We start from the raw sequence: 20270 nt of genomic DNA, 5'->3' as shown, positions 1-20270 counted from the left end.
CGTTGTTTCAAAACTGTACAGAAAATATTAGCTGTTCTTTAACTTTTGACATTTTGAAATCGTATTTCCTCTATTTAATCAAACAAAATTGTCACATTTATTATTCTTATTTCGTTGATTGTTTAATTAAATGTCAAAAGCCCGTCAAAGAGTGAACAATTTCATAAAGTTGCAGGCGTTTATTAGTGTGTTTATTAATTTAAGTGCATCTTATATAATAATAAATAACTACAAAATTTACAATTGGATTATTGCAAAATTTTTTGTGCATATTGTTAAATGTTTTTGTATTTGTAGCTCATGTCAAATTTTATTACTCTCGTTAAATTTTCAATTCCTGTATCCAAGGAGTTACCTTTGCCCATTGATTTGACTGTGTGTGAAACAAGTGCCTCAACTTCAAAGTCGATTTCCTCGAAACTTGGTTTTTACACTCTCCCTACTTCAATTGGTCATATCTCGGCAATGAATGATCAGAATTTTATAAATTTGGTATCAAAATTTTGGGCATAAAATAAGCTTTGATTGGGTATTGAAAATCCTGACTTAATACCGTTTCGAGGCGGAGGGCCACATATAATGTGAGAGTTTAGGTGTGAAGTCATGACTCCAACCTGGCATTTATTTTACATATCTATCTAGCACCTTTACCAATTTTCATCCAACTCGTTTAGTCTGATCCACCAATTTTCATCAAAGAAAAGCAGGCTCTGAAATTGATCATATTGTTTCTTGTAAGTTCATTTAAAGTTACATTACTGCATAGCATGACTCGTATTGTTACATAAATTATCTTTTTAAATAATATTGACTCACGACTTTATATATACCAAATTTTACAATTTATTCATAGATGTGGACTACGAGGCGGTTACACAGAGGTCATCAACCTTGACCCAGATGTCAAGGCCATGTTCAAGAAAGCTTTATCTGCCAAACTCTGTCCCACTGTGGTAGGACAGGTGAGGAAATGAACTTTGCCAATTATCACTCAGACAAGATTCCACCCTGTCATTTATTACGCATGTAATAATACCATGATTAATGTCATTAAAATCTTTTGTTTATTTTCCATCAAGCCATTTGAAATCACATTCTTACTCAAACTGTACAAATTGAATAGTTTCCATTTTTACATGAGAGGAGATGGCTAAAGTTTTATATCCTGGCTCCTTAATCTATATTTTCGATGATTTTTATGGTATTGACATATTGATATCTCAGTTAATTTTCTTTTTCTTTTCCATTCTGTATTTATTAAAATTGACATGTATTTTTCAGGCTGCCATGGATGTAATAGCCAATCCACCCAAGCCTGGTGAGCCATCCTATCAACTGTTTAAGAAGGTCAGTATTAAACGATTCTTTCTTGCTCCGTATCAACATAAACAAAAATAAATCTTCATTTATTTCGCACATTTCAAGAGTTTTCTGGAGTCCTGCCAATAGTACACCTTTGTTGGAAGGGGGAGAGAGTAATTTTTTTTCTCCTCCAAACGTATTTTTTTAATCGATAATTTTATTGGAAAAATGATAATGATGTTGTTATAATAGCACTGCTGAATAGATATGCATAGCTGCCAACCCTCCCGCAAATTGCGGGAGTCTCCCGTATTTATCACCAATCTCCCGCTCTCCCGCAGTTTTTTAGTATCTCCAGAAATCTCCCGGAAATTTATCAATTTGAATATTGAGTGTGATGAGTTGCTGGTTCTCTAGACAATCAATTGTCAACTTTTTTTTTGGCTGGTCGATGCTATGAAAGCAACAGAATCGATACCAGTAATGTGGCAATAGATTATATAGAACAGTAAAGGAAGGTGCCCCAAACGTAAACAAAGGTCGAGAAGCACGTGGCAAACCACATGTTCCTGTCTTGACAGCTCACGTTCCAATGTAAATAATAGAAAAAAATAACCTTTAAAATTTGGCTGTTAGGTGGCAAAAGAAACACATATTCATAAATACTCGATCATGCATCAAATAATGTCTAGATATGGATATTTTATGGAACAAAAGGTAAAATTTTCTAAAATTTATCAAAGTTACAGTCTATCTATTTTTAGACCAGAGCAAATTACTCCGCTGGTGTGAACAAAACGAGAATTATTCGGAGCCTGATTTTCATAATAATTTAGCCTTATAATATTATTTCTGCAACTGTTAGATTTTATGTAAACATATTTTCAATACTGAAAGTGTATTGCCTACAACTCAAACTACAAAATTGGGAGACCTATATTGTGCGTAAATTTTTCCGGTCCCTAACGGAAATCACTAGCAACTTGTTATTGTTTACGTTTCGGGCACCTTCCTTTACTGTTCTATAGGATTGTAAAAGAATATATTGTGGTATCGATATTTTCAATTGAGAATAATTTGCTTTTGCTTATGCCCTGCCTTAAGTCTTCATCAATTTTCAAAATTTCCTAACCACAACGTGTTTCAATTGCTGAGGACGGTTTCTTTCTAATTGGGAGTAATTTGTATTTGCCTTTTATACTGCCTAAAGACTTTGTTGATTTTTAAAATGTCTAAACGACAAATTGTTTCAAGTTCTGAGGACGGTTGTGCTAAGAAAAAGAAATATTCAACTTCATTCAAAGCTGAGTATAGTGTTGAATTTCCCTGTATAGTTAAAGGAAAAGACGCCTCATTCGCCATGTGCAAAATGTGTCATTCAGAGTTTAGTGTTATGTATGGTGGACGTGACGATGTCAAGAGGCATGTTAATTCTAAGAAACATTTGATTAATGCCAAAGCTTCAACTAGTGGCAAACCAATTACATCCTTCTTTTCTTCAAATTCCAAATCAACGCCAGTGGATGAAGCTGTGATTAGGGCAGAGACTTTATTTACTTCTTTTTTATTGGAGCACAACATTCCTTTAGCATCCTCTGACCATGCTTCTAAGCTTTTCAAAGCAATGTTTTTGGTAGATAGTGTACAACCTGAAGAGATTATTAAAAGATACAGCTGTGCACGCACAAAGACAACGGCAATTGTTAAAGAGTTGGCTATGGATGCAAGACAGTCTCTGATTGAGAAGTGCAAGACCTCTCCCTTTAATATTGCCACTGATGGGAGTAATGATAAAACAGACAAACTCTACCCTTTGATTGTTGTTTCTGCTGATGAGTCAGTCAAATATGAGCTGTTAAGCTTACTCGAGCTAAAAGACAAGTCAACAGGAGCCAATATTGCAAAATTAATTCTGGATGAGTTGTGTAGGTTGGGGATCCCTTTTAGCAACTGCATGAGTTTGTGTACTGACAATGCTCGTTCCATGATTGGAGAAGGGAAAGGGTTGTATGGTGTGTTGCTGAAGGAAAATGCAGGATTATTTGCCACTGGTTGTCCGTGTCATCGCCTCCACCTGGCTGCAGAATGGGCATCAAAAGAACTCTCATTCAACCCGGAGCCATTCTTTTTAGATATTTATTACTATGTTGAGAAAAGCGCCAACAGGTTCCAAACGTTTCAGGAATGCCAGAATAGCTGTGGTACTGCAGAGACGAATATCCCTAAACATGTTCCAACCAGGTGGTTATCTTTGGGGAAAATTACAAAATGGGTGCTGGATCAGTGGGAGCCCCTAAGAAAATTTTTCAAAGATGAATGTGACTCTGATAAAAAAGAAGGAAGCAAGACTAGTGACAGAAAGAGAAATGCTCTTGCAAATCTAGATTCTCGAGTTACAAAACTGACTTTGCATTTCTTAAATTTCATGTTACCACTTTTTGACAAAACAAATTGTCAGTTGCAAGCGGAAACACCATTGATCCACAGGCAGCGCAGAATTTTGTGCAGGTTTATCAAAGACTTGATGGTTTTGATAGTGAAGCCTTGTGCTATGCTGTACAAGTGTGTGACTGATGTTGACCTGGATCAAGACTACAACCTCAAAGACCCTATGAACATCTCACTAGGAGAAGCTGCCACATCATTCATACAAGAATCAAAATTATCTGATGATAAAGTGAAGAAATTTAGAGTTTGTGCAAGAAACTTTGTCAAGGTGGCTATCAAGTACTGCCTTGCAAATTTGAAATTGACAGACCCCATCCTCTTGAATGCTGAAATTGCACATGTGAGCGTGCGCACAACTATGTCCTTCAAGAGCGTTCAGTATTTCCTCCAAAGATTTCCTCAAATTTTGCCATCTGTGGCGAGCATGGATGATCTTGAAAGGGAATTTTTGCAGTACCAGGTGGATGATTTGTTGCCAAAGATTCTTGAGATGGACAGAGCTGATTACCAGTGGCAAGAGATTAGTACTCTAAAGGATGAAATCGGTGACTTGAGATTTAAATTCTTGCCAAAAGTCATGTTGACCATATTGTCAATTCCCCATGGTAATGCCTCATGTGAGAGATTATTTTCCACTGTTCGCAAAAATAGAACAGACTTCAGGGGTAGTTTAAAGACTGAGACACTAGGAGACATCATTTTGGCAAAACAAAGTGGTACAGAGTGCTACAACAGGACTTTGTCTTCTGCTTTGCTAAAGAAGTGCAAATCGGCCACATGCAATGCACTGAGCGGACAAGGATGCTCAGCCGCAAAGTAGATCTCTGAAGCCCTGGTGTATTTGTAAAATAGTTGTAGATAGTGTCTTGCCAACTGTATATATTATTATTCTGGATTGAGTTTTATTATTTTATTTCTATTATCGTGTGGACTATTTGAAAAGATGGGAAATGTTTTATTTGTTAGGATATCAAATGGAGTTAAATTGAGACATGGCAGTCAGTTAAATTAACAAATGCAATTGGACATACCTCTGCATTCTGGTTCATTGTTGTGCATCACGAGGAGTAATCATGTGGCTTTTGAAGAACTAGCAGCGCGTCTTCACTTCAGGTCAGTAAAAATGTAATCTCCCTGATTTTTATCGAATCTCCCTGATTTTTGTTCCAAATCTCCCTCTTAATTGAATTACCGGGTTGGCAGCTATGGATATGTCACTCAATGGAACTATACTACATCAATTCTGAATCATTTTGAATTGATAATGTCTAGAAATTAAGGCGTACATTATCCATTTTCAGTTGATACAGATTTGTTTCTTGAAAAATTGATTTTGAATCAATGTACAGAATGTTTGTTTATTACCTGTAGCAGGTCTTTGTGCTTACCAAGAGTTCAATGACAGGCCATGCTAAAACCAAGCATTTACTCCATTCTATACAAATTATCTGTTCATGTCCCTTTTTTTTTGTATTTGTAGCTCTAATAATTGCAGTCACTTCCTTTTCAAGGACCATATTCACACACATGTTGTTATATGTTTTAAGTGTCTTACCAAAGAATACAACGTCAAAATTAGTTTCGTTATTGTCACTCATCAAGTCCCAGGCACTGCTCAACATTGCTTGACTCATTACAACACAAGACACTGTACCGTTCGAAACTTCATTTTAAATGCCCACTCTCATTCAAATGACAGTTCGATATACATTATAGACGAATAATTTTATTTTACCAAAAAAAAACCCCAAAAAACAACCAAAGAAACGAACATAAAACAAAAAGCAAACCTACTAAACATAAAAATCTGATAAAGTGTGTATGATAAAACAGAGATAAGTACAAAAAAACATGCTACATTTGAAGCAGGCTGACTTCTAAAAAATAAATTTTTCTTGTATTTTACTCTCTGCTTTGTCTAACACTGTTTCATAAAATAAATACACGTTTTCATATCTTTATCTTACACAAGTGCCTTCTCTCTAATTTATCACTGTGACTGTGATATTTCCAACTAAACATAATACACTTACATTTTCATTTCTGACATCCTGGACATTCAAACAATATTTGATCTTTTCAGACCTTTATTCTTTTGTATTAGTAATACTTACACCACCTAGCAGTGTTACATTGTCATTTCAAAGTAGTTTGAATATAAACAGGATTTTTTTTTCATTTGATAAATAAATTTGTTAAAGATGGAATCATAAAATCACCATATGAGATAGAGACCAACTGATTATCTTTAAAATATCTACCAATATTAATGCACCCTGGAGAAGTCACTCCAGTGCCGCTATTCTATCGACAGAGAGAGCAGATAAGTTCAGAGCATATTGGATGAATTGTAAGAGGAGTTGGAGACCACAATCAGAGCGATCCCTACCACAGATTGCCTTTACCTCTCTCTCTCTAGTCAGCTGATCCTGCGTAGGACTTTGCTTCCGGAACTTTCTTGCGAAACAGATTACGGTTTTCCGCCAGTCTACCTGCTTGAGTTGTTGTCATTCCCAGCCATTCACATATATCTTGTTCCCAGCTTCTTGTTGGTCTACCTCTTCCTCTCTTGCCGTCTACCCTTGTCTGCAGAATGTGCTTTTCTAATGATTCGTGGCGAGTCGTATGGCCAAAATAGTTAAGTTTCAATTTCTTTACAGTTTGAAGGAGAATTGGTGATTTTATTCCGATCCTTCTCAGGACTTCTTTGTTTGTTTGTTTTTCAGTCCATGATATTCTGAGTATTTTTCTGTAGCATGCCATTTCAAAATGCCTTTACCTACCTGCCAGAGGGCAGTAAAATCCCACATGCAGATTTAAAGCTTAAAATAAAAAAGTATGTCCAAAAGAAATGGGAACGATCCTGGAGTCGAGATGTTCAAAACAAATTAAAACAAATCAAAACTGACCCAAACCCAACTCTGGGCTAAAAAGAAGAGATGAGGTCAAAATAACTCATTTCCGGATCGGACATATTGCCCTCACTCACCGTTTCCGTCTAGAGAGGGATGAAAAGCCCCTCTGCAGAAGCTGTAACTGTGACGTCACAGTTCGACATATTTTGATGGAATGTACACAGTTAAAACAGATAAGATCACAATATTATGAAACCAGAGACTTGAAGTCTCTGTTCCAGTCAATCAATCCCCTTACAATTTTAAAGTATCTGCAGGAATGTGAACTCTTTCAGAAATTGTAAATAAACATTTTAAAATAACATACATGTAACTATTATGGTTTTATAAAATTTTATTACAACAGTATTAACACGATTGAGCAGCTATGGCCTCTCAAGGCTGATAAAAATTGATAAAAGCTAGAAACAGGCACTTAAATAACCTACATAGTGTTGAAAGCGCTGTTAAACATCTAAAAACAAACAAACAATACTGTGATAATCAAATTTGTCATCATTGTCATCATCATTGTTGTCATCATCATTATTCTTCACCATTACCCAAGTTCTATTTCATCTTCTAGCAAAAAGATGCTGTTTTGGGCCAACTTGCTGAGAAAGCCCAAATGGTCTCTGAGGCCTTCAACTCCATCCAAGGTATAACTTGCAACCCACTCCAGGGAGCCATGTATGCTTTCCCCAATATTGAATTGCCACAGAAAGCCATAGAGGCAGCCAAAGTAAGTTTAGGATGAGCTTAAGTCATATCACTGCGCTATGAATTGCAAGTCTCTCTACAATCTCAGGAAATTAAGTCAGAATGTTGATTGAGACTTATCATAAGAATATTTTCATTGTGATAAAGTTTAGCTTTGAAACAAACAAAAAAAGAAGACAACAAAATATGTATTAGGACACTACTTGTTCCATTTTAAAGCTGTTTTATCCAATTTTGTTCAATAATCTTACATTTCACAGCTTCATTTACCTTAACTTTGCTCTGTTTTTCTTTCTTTTAGTCAAGTAATTTCAACTTGCAATCAGTCCTTTAGTTGCCCATCCATTGCTAAAGTGTCAACTATATCGATTTCGCTAAACTGGGATTTTGCTAAAATGTATGTCGCTATTTGGGGTTTTTCATTACTAATACTATACAGCAAAAAAGTCGGGATCAGAGGTCAATTTTGCTTTCCAGTGATTGTCATTATTCAGGGGTGTCATTATCCAGAGGTTGCACTGTATTTCATTTTCTATGATGCTGCAGTGACCAGGGATCCATTAAAGTCTCAATTCTTTTGCTCTTTGATTTAATTTCATTAGCTCTGCAATAGCATGATTCAGATCTATTTGCATTGGGCCGTTTTATTTGGCCTTGGTGGTGTGGAGGTGTTGATTCCCTGATTATTTTTAGTCCTTCTTTGATTTTCAATGCCTTAGCTTCATAGTTGGTGCAGTCAGCTCCTGCTGTCTTCTACTTTTCTTGCATTTTTCCATTTGACCATTTAATGTAGATTCCAATCTTGAGGTCCGAAATACCTCTTTTGGTATCTTAACATACACTTCCTCTATAATGATCAAGTAGCTTTTTGTCAGCATTTATTCTTAAATCTCTTCAGATTCATAACCTACAAGCAATATCGAATTTTCCCATTTTTGTAAGTCCTTTGGATATAATATTTTATAGCAAAGCGCCCTCTTCCCGTAGCCAGATCCAGCTACCTAATCATTATAAGATGAACACTGAGTCTATCCAGGTTTGAAAGTGATCCATTTGTGTGTAAGTCAAGTACTCTACCATTTGAGTAATCAGTACCTGGTCATTGTTTTGTTGTTTCTTCAGGCCAAGGGCATGGAACCTGACGCGTTTTATTGTTTTGCCATGTTGGAAGAGACAGGCATATGTGTTGTTCCAGGTAGTGGATTTGGCCAAAGGGAGGGAACTTATCATTTTAGGTAAGTACTCTCTAAGTTCATATTTTACAAGTACTTACTAAATTATTTGATACCAAAGCGGGACAGATATTCTATTCAATTATGAAAGTGGATGGAGAATGCATTATGCAATGCAAAAGTTGTGGAATCAGTCATAGATTGAAAAGAGAATAAATTAGTAGTGCAGGAAATGAGAGAAGAAAACAGCTTACTACAAAAGTTTAAGCATGCAATCGAATTTAATCAGACACATCATGAGACTTTAAAAATTAGAATAGAGAATTTTGTCAACAGGAAAATGGAAAATTTGATTGAAAATGAAAGAGAGCCAGATGAAGACAAAGAGTAAAGTCACTCAACATATTGCCAAATTGGAAAAATACAGAAAACATAAATACTTTACTTGGACCAGGCAAGGAAAGACAAACTAGATAATAATAATAATGATAATGGTATAGATTTATAGTGCACCAAACATCCCTTCATCAGGAGGGCTCTGGGCGCATAACATAGATTAAGCCCTAACACAGTACACGACCAACGCTGATTATACACATAATCAAAAGAAAGCCTGTCGGAATAAGAATGTCCTCAATCGATGCTTGAATTCCTCTAGTGAAGATGAAGAATGTATCTCAAGTGGTAACAAATTCCACAACCTTGGACTAGAATGCTGAAAGGCGCATTCACCAGCCTTGACTCGACAGCGGGGTGTTTTCAATTTGAGGTCATTTGTTGATCGAAGTGATCGCTGTGGGTTATACTGTTGGTTATACTGTTCAATGAGGCTTGAGAGATATGCTGGTGACGAGCCTTCCAAGCATTTGAAAACAATAGTTGAAGATTTATATTTAATCCGCTGGTCCACTGGCAGCCAGTGCAGCTGCCGTAGTAATTCGGGAGCTGTGGTTTTCCTGTCTTTCTGCAGTACAACGCGGGCTGCCATGTTCTGTATTTTCTGGAGTTTGTTTATTTTGTCCTTTGTGAGACCAACAAACAGTGCATTGCAGTAGTCCATTTTCGGGAATATCAAAGATGTTACCAATTTGTTGCAGGTTTCCCAATTAATAAATGGTCTGATTGTTCTGATATTTCTTAGAATGCAGATAGCACTTGTTCTCACATTGTTAATATGTTTGTTCATAGACAGATCACTCTCTAAGCTGATGCCGGGTTTTTTTGCTGATGTTGTGAGTTGTATTTTATCATTATCTCATAATTGTTGATTGTCAGTGCCAGTGTAGATCTCATTATTGTTGATTGTCAGTGCCAGTGTAGATGGATCTGTCTTATTATTGGAACTAGCAATGAATAAGGTTCGGTCTTGTCTCCATTTAATTTTGATCTATTTGCAGACATCCATCTCATCACATGGTTGATGCATTGTTCGTAAACAGTTATCTTTGAAACAATATCAGATTGCAATCACATGCTATACATCTGGGTTTCGTCACTGTACATATGGTAAGAGAGAGAATGTTGCTCTAAGATTCTCACAACAGGGGAAGTGTAAAGTACAAAAAGGACTGGACCTAAAACAGATCCTTAAGGTATACCAAAATGAAGGTCACGCTCTGACGAAGTTACTTCCCCAATTAAAACTGATTGAGTTCTTTGAGTAAGATATGATGCAAACCAGTTTAGAGCAGTGCCTGATATGCCATAAGTAAGTTGTAGCCTTCGAAGTAGTATGGCATGGTCAATGGTGTCAAAGGCCGCTGAAAGATCAAGAAGACTAAGGATGGTGGTTTTTCCTTGATCAATAATTTGCAGCAAGTCATTTGTGATTCTCATCAATGCTGTTTCTGTGCTATGATTTTGCCGGTAGGCTGGTTGATAGCACTGGTCGAGGTTGTTACGTTTCATGTGACATGAAAGTTGTTTTAGAACAATCTTTTCTAGAATTTTGGAGATGAATGGTAGATTTGATACAGGCCTAAAGTTTTTAAAATTATCACTGTCAAGTCCCGCTTTCTTCAACAATGGCTTCACCAATGCTTTCTTGAAGCTTTTTGGAACCACTCTCACCCTTAATGATTGATTAATCAATTCAGTGATGTTCATCAATACACTCCTTCAAAAGCGATATTGGTAAAGGGTCGAGCCTACATGATTTGCTCGGACTAGAGAGAATCGTTTTCTCTGTGTCATTTATTGAAATTTCTTTGAAAGATGTTAAGGGTTCACAATAAAAATAGGTATATTCGTCAGTGTGGTGTGTTAGGCTTGTTTTGATTTCTTTGCCTAGAAGCTTATTTGAGATTTTATAAAACTACTTCGGATTTTTTATGTTATCAACCTTATCGAGATAGTAGATGTGCTTTGCCTTAATTGTCACCTCTTTGAGTCTTTGTTTGAATGATATGTAAGTTTCCTTATCAATCGTCAGGCCAGATTTTTTCCATTTCTTCTCCGGTTTTCTTTTCTCTTTCTTTATACGTTTTACCTCCAAATTGTACCATGGTGATTCTTTTCTGACGTTCACAGATCTTGTCGTGAGAGGTGCGTGGTTATCCATAACACTAATAATTGCTTTATCAAAATTGTCAACAGTCACTTCTTTCTCACAGTGTGTAGTTAGAGAGTGAGAGAGGTCAGCTTTAAATAATCCTATGTCAATTTTCTTAAAAATCTCTCGAAACAACTACTTTTTTTGTCTTTGTGTTCATTTAGTGTCCCCCCTCTGATGCCAAAAGATATTAAATGATGATCTGAAATACAAAGATCATCTACATTGATAGGTGTCGCTAGTTGCATGTCAACACTGGTCAATACCCAGTCAATAATGTGTCCACACATATGTGTCTTTTCATTGACATGCTGTGTCATGTGATGTGACGAAAGTAGTTTATTTATATTTCTTATATCCAGTGTGTCTCGATCAAAGTGCAAATTGAAATCTCCAACAATAATATTTTTCTTTGACTTCATGTCAGGGCAAAGAAGGAAGTCCTCGAATTCATCAATAAATAGTGATGTTTTTAATCTATTTTTTTGCACTGGGTGTGGTCTATATATTGAATGAAGCTTGACTGAGTCATATTTGAAATCAATGACCATTCCTACCGATTTGAATGCTGAAAAATTGTTGACATCATGATTAAATCTAATGGTCAAATTTGACCTATAGACCACTGCAATTCCTCCCCCTCTCCTTCCTTTTCTTGGAAATGACTGAGTCGTATGTGTGTATGGTGTTAAATCCGACACAATTGCTTCATTCCCATTTTCCTTTAACCATGTTTCAATTATTATTAGAATATCAATAGATCTCTCCTCAATCATATTTTTAATCTCTAATGTCTTATTACGGCTAGACTGGGCGTTTATTGTCACCACTTTTAAAATTGGAAGTGATTTCTTTTCACTCATAAGTGATATAATAGTCTGTGTGGTAGGTGGCCGTGGTGTTTTATTTTTAGGGGAGGGCAGATGGCCACACTGTTGGGATGGCCCTCTGTTTCCGTATTCCTCCTCGGTTCACTTGTTTCAACACAGTGTTTGTATTCGCTTTCATAATCATAAACAATAGCGATCACTTTCATGGTGTAAAATATGTTCAAGGCAATCGTTGCTTTTCGTAAGACTGGGTGGGGATCCTGACCTCCCATAGTGGGCAGGGAGGTACATGCTCTGTCTTCTATCCCCCCATACCCGTTTCCCAATTGTTTCCTGTCATTGTCTTGGAATGAGATTACTTAGTTTTGTCCTGATCCTTGCCGGAGCTCCTTGGCTGGGAGGGAAACAGTCGAATGTATAGTTATAGTTTTGGGAGATGATATTTTTTTCCTTGTAAATCATCTCTCTGTTATACATTGTATTATGTTTAGTTTACATATTATATTATATAATTGGTAAACATTTGAGTGTATTCCTCTTAGTTGGGACCTGTGCTTGTGTCTGGATGAGACTTTTAGGTGATCTCAAACTAAGTACATTGGTGGTGTGCTCTTGGAATCTACATCTGATCCCTATTTGTTCCCAGTTCCCCTATGTCTTACTTTTTCTTGGGTGCTTTAATTGTAATTCTATAACTCTTTACTATCCCATTTTCTTCCTTTTTACTGGTGCTGATATAACCTAAATGTGTTGCAAGCGCCGTAAAACCCTTAAAAACATAAAAACAAAAAACTTTTTTAAAGACTTGTCATTGCGGTAGACTGTATGGTGACGTGTGTTTCATTTTCTAGATTGAAAATACTGGGCATCGATGTTAGAGCACAGTGAACACTTGTAGTAAAATAAATAAACAACATTGTTCTGGATATATGTAATATAGTTTGGATAGGGTTGATGATAAAATGCTGCATTTCTTCTCTCTAGGGGGCAACGTGGCTTAGCGGTATGGTTTTTTTCGTACCCGAAAGGTACAGAGTTTGATCACCCGCCATTGCGCTGTGTGGCCTTGAGCAAGTCACCTCGCCCTAGCTCAATTTTCGGCACTGCACTGCGGCTGACGCCTGGGTTATTCCAGTCTTCCCTTGGAATAGACCTTAGAGACAGATGCGTGTTTACATCGAAGATGAAAGGGGTTTGCTAGTGATCTTATAAACCCAAGACGGCGGTCAGGCCTACATTTGAAGGCTTAGATAGAGTGTGAGGTGCTCTCTCATCTGCACTCTCATAAGCTATATGAAATCGATACAATTTTTTGTGATAAAAATTGTGTTGATTAAGGACTAAGCTAAAAACAACCTTTAAAAAATCACAGTTAATATCAAAAAGGTTTACATTTGAATGATTGAGAGAAAAAATGTTAATAAGTTGATTTAACATATATATGGCTTTTTTTTATTAGTAATTTAGCATTTTTAAAGAGATTATAAATGGTTATAGTAATTATGGCAAATCGTCAGTAAATCGGAATAACCTAAGACACACACACATACACCCACACACACACGCACATAGATATATTGATTGAGGAAAGTAACTCACTTGCATCTGATACAGCTTATTCAATGCTTGTTAGGCATCTCATCAGTCTGGCAGTCCTGCTTGGAGGATAATCCGTAGTATTCGTTTGGAGTACCTTGTGATGTGTGTCTTTATAATTTCTGTATTTGTATGGGTGCATTGCTTGCAGTGTGGTGTGTACATCCTTTGGAGGCCATGAGAAGTGGGGGGGGGGGGGGGGGGGGGGAGGGGGGAGGGAAAGGGAAGGGGCAGGGTGAGGAGGGAGGGGAGGGGGAGAGAGCATGGAGATGGAAAGTCGTAGAGAGAGAGAGGGTAGAGGGGGAGAAAGGGAGGGGGGGGGGGGGGGGGAAGGTATGAAAGGATGTGTGTGGTCTGGCTATTGGATCATGTGGGGATACAGAGGAAAGGAGATAATGGGGGGTGTTGGAGGGGGAGGGGAAGGGAGAGAAAAGTGACATAATTGTGTATGCAGACCAGTAAAACTTCTGACAATTGTCGGATTTCCGACAGTACGATTCTGCTCGATATATTCTGTTAACAGTGATGCCAAAACTTTGGTTTCACCGGGAAAAACTCGGATCTGGAGCAAAAAATTCCGGGTTACGGGCAACTTCCGTCAAATTCCGGCGAGATCAATTTGTTCCAAGGATATCCTCCAACCACATAATCATTACTGCCACTACAACAACCACCGCCACCGCATCATCATCACTACAACAACTACTACAACCACCACTACCACATCATCATCACTAGCACTACTACCACAACCACCACCAACACATCATCATTACTACCACTACCACCACTACATCATCATCATTACTACCACTACTACTACAAGCACCACCACATCATCATCACTACCACTACAACTACAACCACCACCACCACCACATCATCATCATCACTACCACTACTACTACAACAACCACTATCACATCATCATCACTACCACCACTACTGCAACCACCACCACCACACCATCATCACTAGCACTTCTACTACAACCACCATCACCACCACATCATCATCATGGCCACAAGTACTACAACCACCAACATTACGTCATCCTCACTTCCATCAGTACTACAATCACTACCATTATTTTTTGGGGTATTTACTTCATTTGAAATAAGGAAACTTTGGAACTGTGTTTGGCATTGTGTTTAAATATCATAATATAATTCTAATTAGTTATCTATTTAGAACTATACAATATGTAAACACAATGCCAAATACCATTCCAATTCCCTTTTCTTGTGTGTGGAAATTCCTCTTTCGGCATTGAAATTCCTATGAGTGGTGTCCAAAATTCCTGTGAGCCAAATTTAAAGTTGGCGTCTCTGTGTTAAGCGCTGACATTTAAAAGATAAAAGAAATTAAAAGTAAAAATAAAATTCGTAACATCAAAAAAGAGAACCAGCAAAAAATAAATTTAAAAAAGAGTTTAATTTTAATCAGTTTTTATTCCACTTCAAACGGCGACTTAAAAAATAACAAAAAAAAACTTTTTATTTGTCGCGTCAAAGACAAAACAAACTAGTCAGCTAGGTATATTATCATTCCACCTGCACGCTCCGCTAGACATGGATATATTCACTGCCTACTGCCTACTGTACCACAGACGAGAGAGAGGTTGGTGACTGCGAACACTTGCATAGTCAGTAATCAACTAACACGCACAGTGTGTGTCAGATCGGGCCATTTCTCTCTATTTTGCTACCGACACACAACTGGAAAAAAATAATGCAAAATAAATATTTTACCTCGAAAAGTGATTGGCTGCTCTCAGTGGAAGTTTTCTTTCCTTACGACTGTGTTTAAATTTTTCTCTTTTTCCTCCTTCACACGTGACCGCACCTCCTCCTCTTCTTCTTCTTCTTCTTCTTCTTCTTCTTCTTCTTCTTCTTCTTCTTCTTCTTCTTCTTTTTCTTCTTCTTCTTCTTCTTCTTCTTCTTCTTCTTCTTCTTCTTCTTCTTCTTCTTCTTCTTCTTCTTCTTCTTCTTCTTCTTCTTCTTCTTCTTCTATAAGAATTTATTCAAATAATCGAAAGAATCAGCTTAAAAATTTAACATTTAAAAAAATTTAATTTAACATAATTTAAGGAACGAAGATAAAGCAGCTTCTCATGTCAAGCACTAGATACACATCCTTCAAAAAGGTAGGAATTGTTCTCTTCCTTTCATTTTACAACTAACTCAGACCTGGGAACAGAAATGTGTGTACTCTCTCAAATAATTGGGATTTTCTTTTTCTCCATAAAATATGGACCTGCTTATTGTATTATAAATGAATTTGGAAAAGTGGCATGATTTGATGTGTCAATTGACGTGCCATATCTGTGTTGTGTTTATTACACACCCACGAATTACGTGCCTGGGCGAGCCTTTCCTCACGCTATAGGTCAGGTTGACCTCAGGGTCAAGCGGTCAATCCTGCAGGTAAAGCTGCATACAATGCATGCATTGCGTTCCAAAAACATATAAATTGAGTAACGACGTTTCCTGTTTTCAGTCTACTACTACACCTCTTTTAAATTCACAACATATTTTTCAAAGCTTGGATATAACTGCATCTTTCTTGTTTGATATTTGTGTCTGGGTTTCATTATTCTGCTGTGATTATTTCTTTAGTTATTTACACCTAAAAAACTCAATGAATAAAATCAATTACAGGAGCTGTTTATTTTTTGTAAAAATTAATATAAAATTTTTGACACGAAAAAAGTTGTATCGGCGCATTTAACACTCTCTGGGCTTTCTAATGATTAAAACCATTTTATGGACTTGTCTTTTAATATTTTATAATATTTTTTTTCTTGCAATGCATATACAGGTAAGATGATCACACTTTAGAGACCCACTTGAAATCTTTAAATGAACTTTGTAGAGTATGTGGCAATACAGTACTCACTCAAAAAGAAAAAAAACGTAATCGCAAAAGATTACGGTGTAATGATTTCAAATGTGAAATGTGAAGTGACATAATAGAGCAGGAGCTTGGATTCAACCCCTCCCTCTCCTGAGGATCATGTTTTCCCCCACTCCACAGAAATCACCACAGAAATCACAGTAGACAATGTTATAATGACAACCAGTCTTCTTCAAGTTTCCCCTGACTTACAGTCTCATGTACCAGAAAAGAAGATAAGATTAGAAAAGAACAACAGAAAATGATCAAGTAAATAATCAAAAAACAATACAGGACAGTTTACAACGTATTAGACAGGTAGAGACACCTAAACAATTTGAAATTATAATGTGACTTTTGGATTCAAACCCTCCCTCTCCTGAGAATCATGTTTTTCCCCCATTTTAGTCTCTTTCTCTCTCTCTCTTTCTCTCTCTCTCTCTCTCTCTCTCTCTCTCTCTCTCTCTCTCTCTCTCTCTCTCTCTCTCTCTCTCTCTCTCTCTCTCTCTCTCTCTCTCTCTCTCTCTCTCTCTCTCTCTCTCTCTCTCTTTCTTTCTCTCTATCTATTTATCTAGTTATCTCTCTCCCCCCACCTCCCTCTCTCTATGTCTTGAAAGAACGATGCTAATACCACTCAGATACACACATACACTCATGCCGACAGACAGTTGTGCAGTAAATACACATACACACATAAAGTCAGATAGATAATACACATAATTTACGCTTTGTACAAATAAATGTGCGACTGTGGCTTATGTTAAAAACCATCACAGAGTTTGGAATTATCTATGTTTTCTGTTATTCAAACTGTGAGAAAAGATTGTCTTCATTGTGTACTTCGGTGACTTATACGAAACAATTACGGTATCCCAAATATAAAAGGCTATTACTATGGAATGATTGACAAGTCCATTTAGAGACAACGTAAGTAAATTCTCTAAATGTTTTGTCTTTAAGTTGAACCAAGTTTTATTGCATTTGATTGTGTCGTTTTTTGGCAATTTGGGGGTAAAGTTAAAAGTAAGTTAATTATTTCACAAAATATGAGTAATTTATAATTAACAATAACTTCCTTTCAACTAACACTATGAAAATCAAATTTATATCATAATACCAATTATTTTCTAAATATTTTCTTTCTGTAAATTTCTTTGCAATCATGACCATATTAAACTTGGGATAGCAGATTAACAAAGTAAACAAACGCGCGTAATGACTGTGAGTAACAATTATTCAACAGGTAATTGTTACCGTGACCCCGAGGTCACGCCCCCCACAAAGGAGAAGGGGGCTGACTGGGTGGTAAGGCATGCGGTCAGGTTGAGTTCACTAAACAACTAAAGGCACGGCTTTTCGTTTCCGTGATTACATTTTTTCACCAACCATTTACAGGCCTGTGTATGGATTTGGGGAGGGGGTGTAGAATTAGGGCAGAGGAGATTTATTTTGTGCAATTGATTTGAATTCATTTGAGTGTCTGCACCTTGACATAAGTTCGGATCTTTTGTTTAGGTAGCTTTGTAAAAGTTATTTCTAATTTTTCAGTGAAGTACAGGTTGCACTTTCTTGATCCACATTGCAAGGGACTACTCTTTTTTTTTTATATATCAATCTCCCATGTTATTGTTGGCATTTTGTTTGCATTTATTTGTTCTCACCAGTAGTTGATGATTTTGTGCTCTTGGTTATCTATGTTATATTTTTTTTTTTGGTCAGTTGTTGAACCATAAAATTCTGGAATCTGTCTTGCTTTCTATGAGATATATAAAGACACATCTTTTATTGTCATATCATACATGCTGTTGTTGGAAGAAGCGACAGTATTATTAAGCCATGGAAAGGGTGGGTATCTGAAGGAAATTCAACTCTGGTTTTAAAAGTGTCACTTACGAGTCCATTTTTTACTTGAATTTATGTCACCTATAGCCAAAGTTTACATTGAATGGTTTATGTCTGAAATTATCAAAAACTTGACATTTGATAATTTTGGCCATTTCCATTTTAAACCAAATTTCTCTGGTTTCAAATCACATTTTTGGCTGATCTAAGGGGGGGGGGGACCCTCCAAAACTTTAGCATTTACATAATATGATATCCACTAAAGTGTTCAAAGCGCTTTACAAGGGGTCTGTCTCAAGCTAAAAGCAACACTTAACATGTAGGACAAGACATGAGGCTTGTTAGGCGATATTACAATTTTTTATTGGACGTAGACAATGCTGTTAACAGCCAGGTATTATTTTACACCCGAGTATGGTGAGAGAAACTGAGTAAAGAGCCTTTTAAAAGAACTTGAGTATATGCTGCTCAGGGTGGGACTCGACCCTGGACTTTCCAGTCCGAGAGCAAATTTCATGCCACTAAACCACATAAGGAAGACAGCTACAGAGCTGTGCAATGGTAGAAGGATGTTCAGGTGATCAGTGTTGGAGATTTCATCAGTAAAGAATAGACCAGGAGATAGAGAGAACCAATTTAGGTTGCCATGAAAAGAGTGTTTCATGAGCTTTCGCAAAGTGAGTTTTTACGAACTTACTGAGTGTGGTGAGGATGAGTTGAAGCAAACACATAACAGTCATGAGTCGAGGATCACAGCAATAGACCTTTCTCTTTGCCAATATTCAAATGAGCTATTTTTTAAAGTGGTCTTTTAAATGTTTTCATCTCATAAGACAGATTGCCTTTAATCATAGTCTCACTGATAGCATGATAGTCATTCTTGTTCTATGTCCTGTTGTGAAGTGAATGACTGCATAATTTTACCTTAATTTTAATCCCCTTATGTCTTTTTCTTTGGTAACAACAGAACCACCATCTTACCGCCAGTGGATCAAGTACGAGATATGCTGGGCAAGTTTGAAACATTTCACAAGACCTTTCTACAAAGATACTCATAATTTCCTGTTAGAGGACAACACTTGAGAGGCAGTGAGATCAAATAGACTCCATAAAAGCAAGATTTGATTTTTATTATATAGCAATGTTTCCATTTAGAGAGCAGTAAAGGGAAGTGTGATTGGTGGACCTCTAAGTGAAAATGTTCGTTTCTGTTGATATAATCAGATGAATTATAGGAGAAATTAAAAGCCTAGAGCTTAATGGAGCTTTTAATAATAATAATGATAATAATAATTATAATAATAATAATAATAATAATAATAATAATAATAATAATAATAATAATAATAATAATAATAATAATAATAATGATAATGATAATAATAATAATAATGATGATGATGATGATGATGATGATGATGATGATGATGATGATGATGATGATGATGATGATGATGATAATAAGAATAATAATAATAATAATGACATAAGTAATAGGAAAAATTGCTTCAACTCCAATTAATCCAATTTTGTGACTTTTGCAACTTTTTCATCATTTCGGACTGGAGAAGGACCCATTATTTTACATTAACAAAACAAAAAAAAAACAAAAACAAAGAAAGAAAACAAACGATATTCTAACAATGATTTGACCTTTGTTTTGGTTGGGGCAGGGATAAAGACAACACATGATCCTAGAAAAAAGTTCTTGAGAGGGAGGGAGGTACTTACCGTGTCTTCTATCCCCTTATAGCTGTTTTCCAATTTGCTTTCTGTCTTTGTCTTGGTATGAGATTGCTTGGTTTTATCCCGACCCTGGTCAGAGTCCTTAACTGGGAGGGAAACAGACAAATGCATAGTTATTGTTTTGGGAGATGATATTTTTCTTCCTTGTAAATCATCTCTCTGTTATTAATTATTATATTTGTTATTTTGAATGTATTATGAAATGTAAGCATTTGAGTGTATTCCTCTTTGTTGGATCTTGTGCTTGTGTCTGGGTGAGACTTATAGGTGATCT

The 20270-nt window shown here is 36.5% G+C and overlaps 1 protein-coding gene across 4 annotated transcripts in view; it reads left to right on the top strand.

Annotated features, from left to right (window-relative positions):
- The window catches only part of LOC144977189 (alanine aminotransferase 2-like), an 82902-nt gene extending 63471 nt beyond the window's left edge, over nt 1-19431 (top strand). For 3 of the 4 annotated variants that reach the window (XM_078922124.1, XM_078922123.1, XM_078922125.1), the window contains exons 10-14: nt 854-962; nt 1282-1347; nt 7231-7386; nt 8487-8599; nt 19218-19431. In XM_078922124.1, the coding sequence (XP_078778250.1) occupies nt 854-962; nt 1282-1347; nt 7231-7386; nt 8487-8599; nt 19218-19308 (535 nt within the window). In that variant the 3' untranslated portion in view covers nt 19309-19431. Of the gene's footprint in view, nt 1-853; nt 963-1281; nt 1348-7230; nt 7387-8486; nt 8600-15603; nt 15660-19217 lie in introns of all 4 variants that reach the window. The other variant, XM_078922126.1, reaches the window with a different exon arrangement.
- The last annotated feature ends 839 nt before the right edge of the window (nt 19432-20270 follow it).

The sequence above is a fragment of the Berghia stephanieae genome, chromosome 7, assembly GCF_034508935.2.
Source record: "Berghia stephanieae isolate SIO BIC M18660-M18661 chromosome 7, UCSD_Bste_1.3, whole genome shotgun sequence".
NCBI classification, from domain to species: Eukaryota; Metazoa; Mollusca; class Gastropoda; order Nudibranchia; family Aeolidiidae; genus Berghia; species Berghia stephanieae.
The sequence above is the reverse complement of the archived record's forward strand: the minus strand, read 5'-3'. Positions and strand labels throughout refer to the sequence as shown.